Source organism: Schistosoma haematobium, chromosome 2 (assembly GCF_000699445.3).
Source record: "Schistosoma haematobium chromosome 2, whole genome shotgun sequence".
In the NCBI taxonomy this organism is placed as follows: Eukaryota; Metazoa; Platyhelminthes; class Trematoda; order Strigeidida; family Schistosomatidae; genus Schistosoma; species Schistosoma haematobium.
In genome coordinates this window covers 15,588,482-15,609,461 of record NC_067197.1, presented here as the reverse complement: position 1 = coordinate 15,609,461, position 20,980 = coordinate 15,588,482, and the positions used below count along the sequence as shown (strand labels likewise).

At 32.2% G+C, this 20,980-nt stretch overlaps 1 protein-coding gene across 1 annotated transcript in view; it reads left to right on the top strand.

Moving 5' to 3' along the window:
- The first annotated feature begins 15,040 nt into the window (after positions 1-15,040).
- Positions 15,041-20,980, top strand: part of LHFPL2 (Lipoma HMGIC fusion partner-like 2) — a 40,675-nt gene continuing 34,735 nt past the window's right edge. Inside the window, exon 1 of the mRNA XM_012941556.2 lies at positions 15,041-15,732. Coding sequence (XP_012797010.2) covers positions 15,165-15,732 — 568 coding nt within the window. The 5' untranslated portion in view covers positions 15,041-15,164. The remainder of the gene's footprint in view (positions 15,733-20,980) is intronic.

The following is a 20,980-nucleotide window of genomic DNA, read 5'->3' as shown; positions in this document are numbered from 1 at the left end:
TTTCTAGAGCAACATTTATATGCGAACATCATTGCTTTCAGGTTTTACAGTAATATACAATAATATTTTATATGGACTTATGAAATCATGAAACCAATCAAGGCAGTTTAGGAGTCAGTGATAACAGTAGAATAGATTACATAAATAAATATAATAAATAAAGTATACGAACTGATAGTGTAATGACAGGTGCATTCGTTGTGATAAGAATAACAAAGGTTTGAATCAATGTCAGACAATAGGAAATAGGTTAATGACTTGAGAAATATAGACACTGAAATAATATTCCTTAAAAATTATGAGATTACGTAGTAAGAAGTGTTCGGATAATTGGAAAATGAAGTCGACTGATATTGCGGTGCATGCTACTTATGCTGACAGACACAAGTAGTATGTAGCACCAGGCAGAAGTGGAATGTCTCTCAGCTGAAGATTGACGTAAAGAGAACAGGAAAGGAAACATAGAGCAATTGTAACAACAACATAATTGGAAAAATCATAAAACACGTTAAGGACAAATGAAGAGAGATATGCAAACAATGTATTTAATGTATGGTTTTTATAGATGTATATAGATATCTATAGAATCCAACTACAAATTAATCAATCTAATTTATAAATCATATTTCTCCAAAGAATATGGCATCGTATCTTTCGTAAGAATTGATTTTAGGCTCAATTTCAATAACGTCCTTAAATTCCATAAAATTAAGACTGTAAACTGCATATGTATTAAATTCCATTTGTGGTGAGACTATAATTTATGGACGACCTTCGAGCGACTCTAAAGTGACCTTGAGAGTGTCTAACTACTTACTAGGGCTAAGTGAGGGTTATAAAGCAGTTTGAAAAATAAGGATTGCGATTTATAGTTGATGGTTGGGGTCAGGAATTAGGTTTATGGTTTTCATCACGAACTGACATCAGCTTTAATACCAGGATTTCATTTAGCCAAATGGGTGAATGAATTTCGCGCCAAAATGCAAGACCTACTATCGTAAACCGGATTGGTTCGTCCATAAATTGTAGTCTCGCCCTATTTGTTTAGAGAAATAAGCCATTGAATTGCGATTTAAAGTGAAAGACGATTGTGAACTGAACATAATTCCTCTAGTAGATAAGTTAGCCAAATCCAATCCGTAAGATAAATTCTTCTACAGATCTCTGAACTAAAACAAACTGCATTTCCAAATTTTGGTTTTTAATACTTATTCAGTTTATTCTAGTTTCTGAAATATGTCAACTAGCTCCAAACTATTCTATTTCTTACAAGCTATTTAAATATCTGTGATATTCTTATTAATTATGACAGACTTTTATCTGAATTTTTTCTTGATTTTGTTCGGAAGGACGATGAAATTTTTTTCATTAAGTCACTCAAATAAAAAATGGAATTCCACTAGAAAGACTTTAGACTTTCTGAGAAGCCAAACACTTAAAAAACAAGTTAGATCAGAAGTGAAGGTACGGAGTCACCAGCAATTTCAGAGATTAATATACTAGATTACTGATCAGCTTCTTCGAGACTGCTGCTAATTGAAATCTGATCAAGAAATATGTCATTGAATATATTCTACCTTCTCATTAATTTACCTAGTCTCCGTGATTATATATAGTAATTTATATGCCCTCCTCCCCATTACATATTCATCCCCTGTTCCACAGTAATTAACCCATCCCTATTGATGAGTTATCAGCACTGAGTGAAAGATTTAAATTTATTTCGTCCTTTGTTCTGGTTTATTTGTTGTTAAGCTATTATACTAACTGTACTTTTACACTTTAAGTACAATCGATAACTGTACATTTTGTGAACTTTCAACAAATCCTGAATGACTTTGAAAAGGTTAAAATAATTTTTAGCTAAACAGAATAAAGATGACACAAACGTATAATGGACCATGTAAAAACCTAAAGAACGTTAGGGTTGAGGTAAAGAATAAGGATTTATAGATAGAAGTTTATCTAAGATTAGGAATTAGAAGCAGTGGTTATAAATAGAGTGGAAAAATGATTTGTACTTATGTGAATGAATATCCATTCAGCTGGTTCTTCAATTTTTAATATTAGGAAACTTAAAGTTACTTTTATAAATTAATAAATCTTGGTTCTTATTCCTTCAGTTTTTCCGTGTTTATTGATAGCTAAATATCGTTAGATTTTATTTAACTTCTAGCAAAATCATCCACCTGAGCTACAAATCTCCACCATCTCAATATCTATGATTGTTTTGAATCTTACAGAAAAATTCAATAGCCCCTAATTTATTCTTATTCGTCTGTCAGTACAATACACACGACGGAAGAAATAAGAATGGCCATCAGACAAATCAAGAGCCGAAAGCAGCAAGACCCAACATTATAACCAGCTGAGGCACTGAAACCAGACATAGAAGTAAATACAAACATGCTTCACCTTTTATTTAAGATTTCGGAGGAGGAACAAGTGCCGATGGACTGGAAAGGGGGAAACGTCATCAAGATTTCAAAAAAAGGAGATCTGAGGAAATGTGAAAACTAAAGAGGCATCACACTGTCAATACCAGGGAAAGTCTTTAACAGAGTGTTGCTGAACCGGATGAAAGACGCAGTAGACGCCCAACTTCGAGATCAACAGGCTGGATTCCGTAAGGACCGCTTGTGCGCAGAACAAATTGTGACATCATTGTCGAACAATCAACTGAGTGAAACTCGTCTTTATATATCAACTCCCTTGACTATGAAAAGGCATTTGACAGTGTAGATAGGAGGACGTTATGGAAGCTTCTTCGACACTATGAAGTTCCTGGGAAGATTGTCACCATTGTCCGGAACTCACGCAACAGACTACAGTGCAAAGTCTTGCATGGAAGACGGCTGACAGATGCATTCTAAGTAAGGACAGGGGTCAGACAAAATTGTCTACTCTCCCCTTTCCTCTTTCTTCTAGTGGTCGATTGGAGTGTGAAGACCTCGACACCTGAGAGAAAACACAGAATACAATGGAAAGCTCAGAACCAATTAGATTATTTGGACTTCGCAGATGACCTAGCCCTCCTATCGCATACACACGAACAAATGCAGGTAAAGACAGCCGGTGTAGAAGCAGTCTCTGCATCAGTAGGCCTCAACATACACAAGGGAAAAACCAACGTCCTCAAACACAACACGGAGAACAACAAACAAACCAATCACACTTGATGGAGAAACTAAGAAAGATGTAAAATCCTTCAAGTACCTGGGAAGCATCATCGATGAACAAGGAGGATCAGATGCAGACATAAATCGAGGATTGGCAATGCAAGGACGGCATTCGTACAAATGAAGAACATACGGAACTTAAAATAACTGTCAACCAATATCAAATTCACAATCTTCAATACGAACGTCAAGACAGTCCCATTGTATGGAGCTGAAACGTGGAGACCTACCATACACATCATCTAAAAAGGTACAAGTATTTATAAACAGTTGTCTACTCAAGATACTCAATGTCCGTTGACTGGATACAACCAGCAACATGCTACTATGGGAGAGAACAAACTAGCTTCCATCTGGAGAGGAAATTAGGAAAAGACGTTGGAGATGGATAGGACATACATTACGCAAATCATCAAATTGCATCATGAGGCAAGCCCTAACATGGAATCCTGAAGGGAAGAGGAGAATAGGAAGGCCACATTACGTCGCGAAATGGAAGCAGATATGAAAAGGATGAATACCAACTGGAAGCAACCGGAAAGGATTGCCTAGTAAGTCGGAGTTTGCTAGTCGGCCGTCAATACTCCACGACGGGTAACAGGTGCAGGTAAGTAAGTTGTAACAACTACGATTATTTTAGTTGATTTTTTAGGTAGTTTACCAAGTTCAAAATCACTTCACATCATAACTTGATATTACTAGCAGTAATATTAAATATCATAAAAGCCTTTTCTACTACAAATATTTTATAACCATGAGTTTTTAAAATCTTTATACTGTCTACAGTTAAAATTTTCATTATAAACCATTTGGTAGCTAAAATAGCCTGGTGACAACGAACACCTATTTCGTTTTCGTTATCAGTTTTTTAACTTTTTGATTACACATGGGCCCGAACCCAAATTGTTCCACTATAGTACTAAATTGAACATCTCAAGATTTGAATGTTTCTTTAACCACATTGAATTCAAGTTATCAAAAAACCTTATTTATCATAAATGTTTCTATTTGTTCTATTACAATATGAATAGCAATCAACAGAACTAAATGAGAATATCTCGAAAGATTTGTAGTGACATACGTTTATTAAGAGAACGCTATTGGTAAAATGGAAACTATTATTATTATAACCAATTGGACCAGTGATTGTTTTACTGTACTTGTTTGTTTAACTGTACTAAAAAAATATACATTCTTCCGTTGACTGTGACCTTGCACGCTTTCGGTTACGCTCAGTAGCTCCACTTATACTCTTTGGCACGATCTCGGTATTCTTTCGATACCACGAAATTGCCAACAAATATATCTTATTACAACTGTCAACTGACTTCTGGTTTTTGGCCTACGAAGTGATTCAACCTAATAACTGGCACGTTGTCTCAGTGTAGTGGTGATCATAGTCAACCGCGACTCGACGCCACACTACAACCCCTACAGATTTCAATTTGTTGCTATAATCTCTTAGGAATTGTTATTTCTTGAATTTTTCAATCTTTTACCAAACAAAATTTCTATAAAATATCTAAAAGTTAATACTTTTTTTTAATTCATTAAACATGGATATTCATATTCATTCTCCCTATAACTTCTGTTATATGCAATTAAAAAATAATAATAAACGTTATCACATTAATCATTGATAAGATTCATCTATTATTCAACAAATTCCAATGTTTGAATAAACTTGGCGGATAAATTAAAAATTGGAATTAATTAGAATACAGTTTAACATTTTTTCTCTCTTTTCCTTAGAAAATAAAACATTCTCTAACTAAGAAAAACAAAATAAACTCACACACAACACATAGTTACAACGAATGTCAAATTAATTATGGTCATGGAAAATATGAAATTTAAACAAAATTGGAAATAACAATTATCAGTAGTATACTCTTTTTATTTAATGTTTATAACATGTGTGTTTCTATTTTATATGTTGACAAATAGGATAGATTTTTGTGAGAAGCAGTGACCAGTGGAGTTCAACCGGGTCAGTTGTGAGAAAGTAACTCACTGAAGACAATGGTGGATGTGTCGCTCAATTTCTCTGATTAGTTTAAGTTAGAGATTAACACGTTGGATGCCAGCTGGCTCAGTGGTTTAGTCGCTAAGTGCCCGCGTGCGAGAATGATAGGTCCTGGGTTCGAATTCCACAGGGCAGGATCGTGGATCCGCATTGCTGAGGAGTCCCACAACAGGATGAAACGGCCATCCAGTGCTCCCAGGTTTTCCATGGTGGTCTAACTTCAATTGACTCATGATCCCAACTATTCAAATTCCAGCATTCCAATAAACTTGGCGGATAAAATAAAAACTGGAGTTAATTAGAATACAGTTTAACATTTTTTCTCTCTTTTCCTTAGAAAATAAAACATTCTCTAACTAAGAAAAACAAAATAAACTCACACACAACACATAGTTACAACGAATGTCAAATTAATTATGGTCATGGAAAATATGAAATTTAAACAAAATTGGAAATAACAATTATCAGTAGTATACTCTTTTTATTTAATGTTTATAACATGTGTGTTTCTATTTTATAGATTGACAAATATGACAGGTATTTCTTTTAATGCCATGATCCTTGCTTCTTTCTTTTTTCTTTGAAATACATATTCTGTATAAATTTCCATCACTAGGGTAATATTATTTATGATGAGTTTTTTTATTCTTATTATTTAATGAATGTATGAATGCCGTCCTTGCATTACCAATCCTCGATTTATGTCTGCATCTGATCCTCCTTTTGTATGTTTTATTCATATTAATTTATATTCAGGTTTTCAATTAATTAAACTGAATTGCATTTGACACTAATCAATTAATATTGTAATGTATGAACATAATTTACAATATCATGTAGGTGAACTGCTGTCATCAACAAATTTATTCAATTTAATAGGTTCTCCAGGTACTCTTCCCTAACAGTTCTCCAGATGACGGTAGTTCGTGATGAGAGTAACCATCTAGCAGTAATTTTAATCAGTGGTCGTCTCCAGATTTTGCATTTTTATGAAAAAACACTTATGGCCACAAGATAGTGGCCATGTGGACTCAGTGGCTAGGTGGGTAATGAAATATAGTTTGAAGTGAAAGTTACTGGATTTGAGTTACGAAGTAGACGGCAACTCAGGGATGCAGGTATGTCCTTTTGACATGTCCCAAATACAAAGAAACACGCCTCCCGGATTCCACCACTAGCCAACAACCATCTCTTCTTACAATGCTTGTAACTTAATGGCAGAATTGAGACAATTTACACACAGTGCACATGTTCCAAAAGGAGATTGATCAGCTACAATCCTAAATAACAATGAGAAAATTCAAACAACCAATACAAGATGAATTGACTCTTTGACTAATCATAATAAAGTCAAACACTGAAACTTACATAAGTTAACTAAGAAAAATCAATAATACGATGAGGTCAAATCAACCTGGTGAAGTCAAGTAAATAAGAAAGCAAACAGACAAAATCAGTTACTGCCAACACATGAAACGTAAGATTAGTATTTTAAGAAAAGTCAAATATGGGAAAATAAATAATAACTGCTAAAGAAGTAATTTAATCTCATTTAAGTCAATTTGGGTAACCTACAATAATTCTGAATTACGAGTGATTAAGAGATTTTTCCGATACGAAATGGAATCTATTCAAAGCAAATAAGTGATACGTTTAAGCATAAAGTATCTTTAATACAAGTAATGTAACTGTTCCTATTCTCTCTTTACGTGCCCACTAACTAATATGAGAAATCCAAGTTTTCTATTGAAGTTTTTCTGATTTAGACTACAGAAGAATAAATTTGAGATTTAAATTTTTCCATTCAATTATTTACTATGGAAATTTAATCAAACTAAGCAATCGTTACATAACATCGAAATGACAGTGAAAACACATTGAAAATTAAATGACTAACAGTTTACTTAGTGGATTTATGTAACGAAACATTTATTGAAGGTCCAAATTCACTATCGGGAACAATGTTCATTTTAATTCAATATATAGACTCTAAGATTGATTTCCTTTCTCATATTATATATTTGAAAATTTCATATAAAAACAATGGTTCAGACTATTGGTAATGTTTTCAATAGGTGTTCAATAAGTGTTTCTTTTTATAAAGAACTTCTGGTTATTTTTATATTCATTTATTATTATTATCATTGGCTTTATTCAATATTCTCAGCACAAAGTAATTCAGCATGTTTCCTTTTCTTACTTCTTGGTTGATCCTAACAACAGATATTGAGTGGTTGCCAGTTAGATGTTAGACATTAACACCATTGGATACCTGCTCAGTGGTCAAGTAGGTTAGGCGTTCTAGCGCGGGACTGAAAGCCCTGGGTTCGAATCCCTCGAGCAGGATCGTAGATGCGCACTGCTGATGAGTCCCATAATAAGACGAAACGGCCGTCCAGGTTTCCAACGGTGGTCTAACATCAATCGGTTTATGATCTCAATCAAAATAGATGTTATCAGTTGAGGAATCAACATCTGAATAATGTATATTCTTTTCGATGCATATAAACAGCAACTATGATGTCTCTTATTGGGCATTTTTGTAATTTGTACAGCGGAAGGTTGTAAACTTTTCACAAACGCACCTGAATAAGTTATGCGACTAATAGGCATAATGATATGTTAAAACAAACAAGAAAACAGATAATTTTTTTGAAATATCCAGATGGAAATAACAGGTAGCCCAGGTATTCAAGCAAGCCGTCTTGGTCGAATGTGTCTGAATTTTGTTTGCATAATTCATTATATTTTTGTTTTCCATCTGGTATGTTGTAATACGCTACACTTTAACATAATCACTACAGATATTGGTGGATGAATTAAGATTGTTGAAATAAAATCTTCAGTGAAAATTATGCTTTAATACTTGTTATGGATGCTGAGGAAAAATATACCAATAATCATCGTGTTAAGTCTATGGTGTCCTTGGACCTTAAATGTACATTTCCCATTGGTCGATGTTTGTTTCACTTGTTAAATATTTTGTAAATGTTGTTTTCTATTTTATGGTACGATGTGGTTTGTTTGTTTGGTATATAAATAGAGTATGTTTGAAATACAATGATTCATAACTCAGAGGCTGTGACTTGTGTTCTTGACTCAACTGGCTAGGACAGACAGCGAAGCAGGGCCAATCAGGGCACTAGGTCGTTCGCTACGTTAACCGTGTCACCGAATCGATCGATATAAACGCTGCTTATCAAAACCTGCAGTCTATCCGTTACAACAATACTCAATACACTTCTACTAAATGAAATCAAACTGACTGAATGTGTTAGATACATTCCCTTGATTAAGTATTAAAAGTGTCTCAAGTAATCTCAACCATTGTTTTCAATATAAAATTCCCAAATACAATGTGTACAGAAGGGAATTAATTGGAAAAATTTCATATTGATTTAAGGTGATTTTCCTTCAGTTAAATCTCAATACAATTTCGTTGTATTCATTAACTTTACGTAGCCTATTCTCAGTTAATCGGATACGCTTTATAATTAATAATCATTGAATTTAATCCTTATATAACTGAAATAAATTGAATGTAAAAAATGATTCGTCTGTAGTTTCTACCACACACATTTGATCTCACATGTATCATCTCTCTTTTTTTATTCGCCTATGGATTATTAAATTGATAAGCATAGAGACATGAATCATTGTAGTCCAAATGAATATAAAGTAAACATGATTACTAATTGATAGATGTTATTGTGTTAAATATACATAAATAACACCGTACATATATATTCAAGTATTTTTATTAGAATAAGATCGATATTTCAGTGATAGAAAAAAGTAAAACAAATTTTGTACATTCTGTCAACTAAATAATGTACACTTTATTGTTACAGAAATACGTACGTCAGATGTGTACAATCATTCATTGAACATTGATCATGGCACAAAATAGAGCACAAAATTATTCATCATATAAACAGATGGTTGCCTTTGTCATAACAGATTGTCATTAACCTTTGATGAGAATATAAACATGGATAATAATAATAATAATAATCCTGGTGATAAATTTGACATGTGAAAGCCAATTGCTTTTATTCTCTGTAGAAAAAGCCTTGTATTGATATTATCTAAATATACATTGATGTTAAACAACACACATGATTAACCTATTTCTAAACAAGATCCGAATTGAACTGAACTAAAATATGGACAGTGTCATATTAATATGATTGAACAGCTTTTAAATAAATAATCGCTGATTATATTATTCAGGGTTCATTGTATCCATTTGAAATGATCGATTTTGTTTGGTTTTTTTTCATTATTAGACTAGTCTATAATTGAAAATAGAAACTATTTAACGAAATTTCTAGTTGAAATGACGATGTTTTACAACGTCCTGGGTTCGAATCTCACAAGGCGGTATCGTTGATGAGAACTGCTGAGGAGTCCCATAGTAAGCCGAAACGGCCGTCCAGTTCATTCACGTTTTCCATGGTGCTCTAGCTTTAATTGACTCATGACCTCAATTATTGAAATATATATATTATATATTATATATTATATATTATATATTATTATATTATATATTATAATATATATATATTACTGGTCAGTTATCCTGTTTTCTGATAGTCATTCATTAGAACATGGTACTGATAATACCGATTTGTGAGTAATCATCATTCGGCCACAATCAAATCAGGTACATATCTCACATAGTCTTTCTTGGCTTTTAAGACAAAATAAAGACTGATCAGTTGGTTACATAATAAACCATCGTTAAAAGTTCATTGTTTGAGTAAAAACTAACATTGTCAGATTTAAAGTTTGACCAAAATTTGAATTAATGAAATGAATTATTTGTTTAAAATCTACCAGTCAAACATGGAATTAGTGGTTACCTAGTAATCAATCAATTGTTAACATCTCAGTCATACATGAAGTCACTTCAGACCCGAATATCTCAGTGGTAATATATTAGACCGTGAATTTATGAAATCAGGGTTCAAATTACACAGGAAATATCAGTTCTCTAAAGATTGGTGGTACGCTTTATTGATGAATGACAACTGGAACAAAATCTAAGCCTATGTTTTTCTATTGACTATTTTCAAACAATTCACAGTTCACATTTATTCCACTATGATGATCTTAAGAAATTCCAAGAAATTAAACAAAACGACAAAATAATAACACAACTAAGAATTTAAAACGGGTAGATTTTATCAAAAGAAAATAATTATTTACTGACATATTTATATGAAGAAAAAAATACTCTTCTTGCATTCGAACATCATATTTACCCAAAGTAAATTGTCATTTATAAAAAAATGATTACAATGAGTAATTGATTCCAATGCGAAAAATCTTTTAGTAAATAGTTGAAATAACAACAGCGGTAGGCTATCTGTTAGTTTCATCTGATTTATATATGTTCTGGGCAAAGCGACTAATGTACTCGACAAAACTACTTATCTAAACACTAATCGATATAAGATAATCATTATTATTTAGAAATAAAAATAAGATAAAAGAACGAATACTAATTAAGATTGAAGTAGATGGTTAGTAAAATGGTTCTACAGGAGTATAACGACTAAGAAATTCGATAGAATTGTCCTATTGATCGACATAAATCATTCTAGAAAGCTCAAACTTCTTAACAGTATTTGTTATTTGTACTGAGATCAACCAAATAATGATTTCATAAAAATTATGGAGCGGTCTAAATTAGACCACTATTGAAAACTTGTGAGCACTAGATGGGAGTTGAGTGCTGGTATGGAACTCCTCAGTAGTTCAAATCCATGGTTCTGCACGCGGGATTCGAACTCATGACCTTTGGTTTTGCGCGCGGCACCCAAGGATATTAATGCCTTGCTTCAATCACAGGACTAAATGCCAGTTCAGTGCTTCTAGGTTAAACTTAGATTGGTTTATAAATTCAATGGAATTCAAGAATATCCACAACTCTATACCGTAAATAATGGTTCTTCGTTAATTTGGGTTGTACTGATCAATCTAGTATTACGGTACTATTTGCATTATTGGATTCCAAATTAATATAAACGCTTGAATCCTGATAATACATACAAGATAGATGTATATTGCAGCAAGTTACATGACTAATTATAAAGATAATAACTACTGGAATCTAAATGACTGGTTTAATTGTCTCGCGTTTATCTCTTATTATATGTAACCCAGACAATATATTTTTATGGGTCCGCCCTGTAAATTAATTACATTATGTTTTATTTCAGTAAATCAAACTGCCTTAGTTATGAATGGCTACTTAGAGAAGCTAGCTACAGTAACATTTTTAAGGAATGTTAATCATTCTCTTGTCTAAATTTGTCAACTTTTCTTTGTTATATTACGTATGGTATACATATTATATATTTTATATTATTATGTCACTGTCATAGACCATTCTATCTTCTTACGTAATTGACCATTGTTCTTGACTAGAGCCACTGACTGACAATAATTGCTCTGTGACTGATTATCCCTTGACCAGTATAGCTTGTAGCGAATGCCGCTTATTCTATTGAGATTTGTACCCAGTCAGACAAATTATAACCTACTTTTTATAAGAATGTATTAGACAGGTAGGAATAAACATTAAGTTTGGAAAATAAAAGTGAGTGATTAATTTTGTTCAGTTTGTTATATAGTCACAATACGTCAACGTTGAATCTGAGTTTAGATCAAATGTCGCGTGTTTAGCTTGGATCCAAACACTTAAATGCTAACTATGAAAAATATCTGAAGTTATTAGGAAAATGTGTTTATTCGTATGTCTATTTTTCCAGTGAAAGGTAGAAAAAAGACGTCAGAGATAACGCAGATAACACTAGACGTGTCAGACTGTCTCACCATCCGTCATCGTAAATTTTATTTAAATTGCATATGGCGTCACTAAAACACCAATCTGACTAAATGTGAATATCGTTTGTAATATAAATAAATGAGAACAGAAGTAAAAATATAAAGAAGAGATTCACGAAGACCTAATCGAAACAGTAAGTTCACAAAGGTCACCACACACAAACCTACCTTATCAGATTCATTGGAATTAGCATAAAATAGAAGTCATGTATTTTTATTACAAAAAAAATGTGGGTACCATATAAATGACAGACTAAAATAAGCATGACTTAATGCGATTAAAACACCGATTTTTCATAAAATTTGGTTTTTGATTGAGATCATGAATCAACCCATAGACCACTGGTCTAGAAGTTAAGCGTTCGTGCGCGACACCGGAGGTCCTGGGTTCGAATCCCGCGTGCGGGACTGTGGATGAGCACTGCTGAACAGTCCCATACTAGGACAAAATGGCCGTCCAGTGTTTTCAGGTCTTCGTTGGTGATCTATCATTCATCGATTCATGATCTCAATCGAAATCTCAAAGATCTCCACAACCCCATACTGATCATAAAATTAGTATTTGGTTAAAATGTAGTCTGATAGTCTGATAGATAATGTGCGTTCAAAACAGATATAATGTTACCGATCCTCCTGGTATATAATCCTGGTTAACATAAGTGTAAATAAAGGAAATTTCTAACAGTGCGTGAATTAGACTTTATGATATTATATCATAAAATAATCTAAGTGTTTGACTGAGACTTACTGAATATGCATACTTCCTGGTTAGAATTTGTTGGATTACAATATTGTCTGTGATCTGAGGCTTTCCATTGAAAATCCACTTTTTGTCTCAGTCTAAATTTTGATTTTTGATTTTTACCACATAGCTTTCATCCTCATGCTCTGTTTTGCCTATTAAGAATAGATAGATTGTGCCCAACAATGAAATTCAGACACACATTTTGTCCCGTTTTTAAAATTTTCAGCCTGATTTACCTGAATGGTAGTATTGACGTTCACACCAAGACTCGAACCCGATACCCTTCTCTTCAAACTTCCAACGCGTTAAAAACTGATCTATTGAACCCAAATAGCTAGAAGAGTTTTTGATGGCTATGACGTTTATATCATTACTAATGGGCTCACATTTTAATAAAAACATCAACATTAGGATCCAGAGACAACCAGACAGCAAATCCAAAGTATGACGAAACGCGCTTCCTGAATTACATAGTTAACCACAATTCATCCATTTAAAATAACTCGCTATGAAATAGACATGTTGAAGTAATAAACGTAGGAGCCAATCAGAAGTAGCCTAATGAGAAGTTCAATCGATGGAAATCAGAAGTGACCTAAAGAATAAGTGAGTCTCATTGGCTAAGAAATGGATCAATTTCCTAAGGATTAGAGTGGTACATATATGTAAGACTATTTGTGCATTTTATTCGGTAGCTCCATACGCTTTCTCATCCACTACTGTGTTCTCGCTGAAGTAGTCCGTTGAGGGGTTAGTGCGTAGCACACCGTGTGTCAGTATCAGATTTTGGACACCGCACATCTCAACAATAAGATTGTTGTGTTTATTTACCTTCTTTTTATTTTTACCTCGTTCCTTTGATCATTGTCTATCTATGTAAAATATGCCATTCTGTGTCAATAAACATTTATACAAGGTTATAAATTGTTTATGAATGATTGACTGGAGAAAGAAGCGATTTATCAGTAGAATAAAATCTTGAATACATTATTTGTTTTTATTTCTTCAATAGTTTAAGAGGGAACAAAACATTATCACTAATAAATGCTGAGTGGTTAGCATTGTCCCAGTAGAATTTATAGTTTTAGGTATTTTGTGGTTATACACAATTTTCCATTTTGTTAGTGATTTGATTAATATTTAAAGCTACAATATTCTGTTCAATCAAACAATTATAAATTGGAATGAAATCCATATCTTTTGAACAAATGGGTGGTTATATGAATTCACTAGCTAAGTGGAGTTCGCCTTGAACATCTGAAGTTTAAGATATTAGATTAAAGTCCTTGTGTGAACAGTAGAACCGAGATGCATGTACACCCAACTAATGAATGCCAAATAGAAAGGAAAGTTTGATGTAGATTCCACTACTTGTTAATTTTCATCTACTTTACAAGAGTAGGTTTATTAACTGTTGATGAATTGGCAGACTAAGTTCACTGGAAAAGGTTTCAACTAGAAGAATATAAAATTAAGATGCTAGTTTTATTACCAAAACGTCTTTATTTTGGATAACTGTTGAAAATATCACAGACGTATAGTGTTATTCAGTTTTATATTAAGTTGTTTTCCCTATTGTTGAAACAAAAAATACCAAATAAACACCAAAGAGCTGTTTTGTTTTGGATTTTACCTTCCTAGAGGTATGCATTCACGGGGAAGTTACATAGCGAAAAGCTAAAAATTAAATAACAAAGTAACTTCATCACCATCAAACTACTGAGTTGAAATTCTATTTTGTACAATCTTAACTTAGGATTATGTAAAGATTCCTATCAGTCACCTTTAACCCTTTGTAAAAAAAAATGGTATGATTATTTCTGATCAAATATTTATTGTTTGTCTGTTTGCTTGTTTGAAAATTAGTGGTTTGCGTTATTTCACTAATCTAAGAAAATGATAACCAATTTAAAGAACTATTGATCATTTTTTTCTTTGAAACTTTGTACTACTTATAAAACTCATAATTACCATGACTAATACTAAAAAAAACTATTCAGTCAATATTATCAGTCTGGTTTATCCAAATTGACAATGATTTTCTCATGGAATTCAGAAAATTTAAGATGTATTATATGCATAGGAAATTAGAAAAATAATTTTATTTCCCTTTGATTGGTTTATTTTCCCTAAATTTTAATTGGTTAAGATCAACTGTTTTATTTGGAATATTATTGGTTAAGAGGAAAAAGTTGATCATATTACTATAAAACAGAATGGTAATAAAAGGCAGTCACATTACCGTCGTTTAATTATTTCATATTTAATACGACAATGGATTATTATTATTACTATTACTATTATTACTATGATCATCATTATCAGGATAAAGTTGAAGTTAGGGGCTAGTTAAAACATTATGCCACGAATAATATTAAGTTGGATACTTTTAATATGGATTACATGTGCTTTTTTGTCTATTCTAATCACGATTTCAAGTTTTCTTAGTCCATATTGGTTAATTCGTATTGAAACATCAGAAACACGCCGTTTAACAGCATGTCCACAAAATAATCTCTTTGATACTGTTAATAATAATATTGGTACAGATTTATTTACTATAAATTCCAATAGATCAGACAATGAATTCATACAATTAATAATACCACCATCTATTGGACCATGGTTTCGATGTCAGAGTGTATGTAAACTTTCAGATTCTAATGATAATAATAATAATAATGATAACAATATATTGAACTGGGAACTTTTTGATGATACTTTATTTAAATGTCAATTATCAGTGTGGGGATTTGGAGCAAAACCAGCTATTGCAAATAAATTAATATGGTTATCTGGATTAATTAGTATGATTGGATGTTTTTTATTGTGTATATCATTGATTTTTATATTATTAACTCTATGTAAACGTGAAATCTGTGATCATAGTGTATTTAGCTGTACTGGATCATTAATTGGTAGTGCTGGTGAGTAGACTGTTTGGTTTTTATTATACTTATATATATATATATATATATATATATATCGATTTGAAAACAGCATCATTCACTTAGTTTCCCCGGTTTCAAGTAGCCACAAAAAAAAAACAAAGTAGATCAGTACAAAACAAAATCTGGGCTCTTTTCCTAAATCGTGTAAATAACATACAAATCCTCGTAAAATTATTGATTACATGGTTTATTGTTATTATTTTTTTCATTTTTGTTGTTATTGTTTTCATTGTTAGTGTGATTTTTATTTAGTCTAGCTGTCTCAATTCATTTTCTATATCCTTAAATCAAATGTTCATCTAAATTAAAGTTGTTTTTTTGTTTGGAAATGTCATCATCAGAAAGTAATTACTAATTTTATTATGCTTTTAATATTATTACAAATAATAAGTAAAAATTATAGGTATTACGTAAAGACGAGAAAATAATCTGACATTGATTGTCTTCTATCCTGATCAAAGAAGATTTACTATAGGGGAGTTTGTGGAGGTTGATGAATTTCGTAGTTTACATGAAGGATCGATCGTAGTCAGACAATCATTGAAAACCTAGAAGCACTGAATATCTGTTTCGTATTGGTATAGAATCCTTCAACGGTGAACACCCACAACCCGACAGGAGATTTAAACCAGAACTGTCAGGTCTTGAGGTGAGCTCTCAACTTTTAGACCACTGAGTTGATATCCAATGGTTTACACTTCTATCAATTGGCGATTTCAACTGTCTAAGATTAATCAGTGATGTCATGCTTCGGTTTGGGCACCCGGGTAGTATCACAGCCCTCATACATATCAAATGAGATTTGTGTGGCACATATGTATTTGGTGCCTCCTTGTACCAATATCTATGTGTTAAAATAAATAAAATAAATAATCAGTGATGTAAAATACAAGATTTAATTGCGAGTTTATGCGCAGTTGATGATTCATTATCAAACTAAACTTGAACTGTGCTAACATCTAGAATAATTAGGTTCAAACCCATAGATTTACATGTTAAAAAGGATAGAAAGTTTCATTGGAAATTGTTATGTTACAATTTCGTCTTGGCCGGTATGATTTATTTGGATAATCCAATGTAGAGATGAAGCTTATTACAACTATTTAATATGTATGTTATCTCCATACATTTCGAACAGTCTGGTCACACATAAATTTGTAAATTTATTCATATGTCATAAGTACAGATCAAATCAGACAATTGGAACATGAAAAGATAATACGACAATAAAGAACAAACGATATGAATCATATCACTGTGAATATTAAATCACTTTTTGTCAGGTTGCATTTAGTATAATAACCAGGTTCTCTCAACTAATTTTTGAGTTAAAAACAAATCGGGCAATGAAATTGCCTTTTTTTTATTCATAATGGTAAAGTTACATTTTGTTGTGATAACAAAAATGGACAGATTCTTGTATTGTACTGAGGCCCGTGTGATCGAGCAGTCGTACTATCTAGCTCGATCATTGGTTATTTCACCTATATTGTTTGCAGGATATATGATCTATTTACCAAATGGCGCAATTACCAATGAACAGTAATCAAGACCTTAAATATCTATCTGCCATCAAGCCGCCTTCAACTCAGTGTTCAATCCGAAGATGAAGATAGAAAACAGATTTATTCTCTATTGTACTCTATTAGATCATGACTGAAAACTTATACATTAATATACACCTCACAACTACACAAATAGAAAATTAACATGTAAACACAATTCAGTCATAAATGATATAAGACGGGATTAATAGGGAAATGATTAATGTATAGTGACAATAAAAAGTGTTAGCGGGAGACAGACTGGATTAAAGCATGCTCAATGCACCATTGCTTTGCTGCACGCTGATTGGCTAATTCTTATGCAGTCAACGTTAGTCAATACTTAGTGAACACTCTAGAAACCTTCTCATGTGAAGAACTATAAATATACTGACGTTTTCCCAATTGTGCTTCTTACTTCCATCTAACCTTGTTATTTGGAATATAATCTCTCTCCTGTTCAACCGTGTTCTGATTTGGGGACTTGTCGAGTGAACGGGTGTCTGAGAATACTAGCAATAGGAATAACTGGGTTATAACCGTAAGAGAGGAATATAACAAAAAGTAAGAACAATAGTTTGTTGGTCAAACAAAAGCTTGGAAATAGATAAATAAATAAATAAAAATACAATAACCTAAGCGTCTAATAAGCATGCAAAACAAATGTAGGCAATAATTTCCTGTAACCTACTTCGGAATGTTTGAATTTCCCAAAATTCTCTCCGATATGAATAATTGTATGAAGATAAAAATTCAATCATCAGAGTTTTTTGGGTAATTCCATTTGGTATTTATGATTCTAGAAATGACTAAACAAAAACTAGGTCGATTACCACTTAAATTGTATTTTTTAATTTTGCGAACATAAAATATCTATCCCCATTCAAATTATTTCGTTTTTATAAACTGTAATTTCAGTTCAATAGAGAAATTAAAAATAAATTTTATTTGTATTCATAAACGTAACTGTAATTGTTCATAGTACATATATATATATATATATATATATATATATATACATATATATATATATATATATATATATATATATATATATAAAGACCTAAGCTTCATGGTGGTCACGACTCGTTAGTAAGGTGTACCTACAATGTTTAGCACATTGATGCTCCTTACACGATTTGAATAAACGTCAGCACATCTAGGATTAAAAATATGTCTGGCTCACAAGTGGTAGCTAACATGTAATCTAAGTCCAGAATTACCTATTGATTACCTCTGAACACCTGACGTTGATCGGCCCTACGAGATAGAAATGCGATAAGTGAATATTCACTTTCTAGATGTCTCTGAGAAAATTCTAGTGAATGCTAATTAAATAAGATGTTTCCCAGAGTTTTTAGGGCGCCTTTGGGATTTTTTCGAGGAATTTTGTGAGTCTACTCAACAGATCTATTTTACCATTAGTATCATTATCATTAACCTTTTAAGGCTTTGCTATTAATGATCTCTTGATCAGTTTTCTTTTCAACGTGACAGACTAAACTGACACATAGTTATTTCTAACCCTTATGTTATTTTTGTACCTAAAACGGAAACGGATATTCGGACAAATTCAAGTCCAAGAAGTCTGTTTTAATTACTAACAGATATCAGCTAATGAACTATTTAAAACTGAGAAGTATTTAATACTTATATTCGTTTTGTATGACTGAAGATAGGAATTCTTTATCATAGGATTGCGAATGATGGAATTGATCAGATGTAAAGGGTCTTAGGTGTTTAATACCAAGAAGTTCCCGAATTGAGACTAAACAAATGTCTTTGAACTTCGAATTTAAACGATTCACAAGCTGATAAAAGTACTTGATTTAAAGAAACTTAAAAAGTTAGAATTCTCCAGAACGACCTTCATTTATATAACTACTAAATAATTACTTCAGTTTCCATCATAACATTCAGTAACGTATAGAAATGCCTATTTAATAAGAAGAAAAACAGGCTAACATGACATATTCTACATATAGATCTATAAAAATAAGAGTTTAATACTATTTTGGAATAAATAATAAAACAGAATTTGAATCCTGGAAAGTGAACCTAACAGGTTTGTTTTATTCCATTTCCAAAGATCATCGCCACCAAACACTTTCGATCCGATCTATGTGAACAGAAAGAGTGTGATAAATCTCTTGTTGTATATTAAAATAATTATAGTCATATAACTCTACCAATTGTGTAATCCTTTTTTAATTATATCTAAACAATCCAACAGCATTCAGTTTTGACTTTAACTGTAAATCATCTATTTTTCTGGCTAGCGCTTTTTTAGCGAGTTAGTTTTCTACGAGATGGGGTCGCTAACCCCATGCCCAACCTTCCTCCTTTACCCGGGTTTGGGACCGGCAGCAGCCCCCGGGGGGGCTCCAGGCGGAGTTAAATCATCTATACATCTCGATTATAAAACCATTTATTTTTGAGACTTTCATATGATTTCATTTTCCACATGTAAATCATTCATCGATTTTTACTATTATATGTTTAGTGTCAGATTTGGTGATTTTTTTCTACTGTGATGATTTTCTCCCCAGTTTTGAACATCGATCTCAACTTCACTGCCTAGAGTATACAAAATTGTATTTAGACGAATGTGTTAATATTTATAACTTTAGAATGTTTACAATTGATTTGAAACCTTAAAAGTTGGTCCATTGTATTCTATGCTATAACAGAAGGAATATTGGGAATGTTATTACTCTTGGCTCTATTCTCCGTACTATTATTATTATTATTATTATTTGTATCCATATCCCCTTTACTGTAGGCTTCTAATGGACTTACTAGCTTTTATCATACATTTTACTATTCCTTCATTATTGCTAATGAATTAGATACTGTTTAGTTCACTCTCTACCACTTATAGTATAATTGTGCTTAAAATATGATTTCTTATTTGATATACTGCATGGTCAGGCATTCTCTATATAGTATTGTATGAGCTTTTAACCATAATCGAATCGGATAAAATAAAGAACTAATCTGTCACCTATCAACGTTTTCTGATTGACCAGTGAATTAGAAGGGGACTCGATCACCAATAGACGTTAAGTCCTTGGTTATCGTTTATTAGTCAGTTTGTAAGTTTGTGAATTGCTTAAAGGTCTGACTGAAAATATAGAGCATGTGATATCGGTTAGGAATTCACATGCCTTAATGAAACCCACAACCAGTGTCCTTCATTAAAGATATAGAATCCTGTAGATTTTTTTGTTCTTGGTTTTGTTTAATCCTTTTATCGATCAACTTGATCTAGTCAACGTTAATATCCTTTAACTACTCAAATCCTCTAATAGTTTTATGCTAGAAACTGAAGAACAACTGCTTTAAAGCTAAGTTAACCTGAATGAAATTAACTGGCAAAGTTTATACCAATATCTATAAATATTTTATGATTGATGTTAAAAGTAACTATGAATAGAGATGGGTTTGGTTACTGATCTAATCTTTAATTATTCAAGTTAACCTACTTAACTGTTGATTAGTTAATTAATTAACTAATTACTTGTATGTATAGAGATAATATATTACATGTTGAAGAATGCTGGTCGGCGGTCTATGCTTCATTGGGAGTAACAGGCGTAAGTAAGTAAGTAAGTAATGTTCAATTTCATTACATTATTTTCAAATGAAAGAATATTTCAATCGACAATTTAATAAAATGG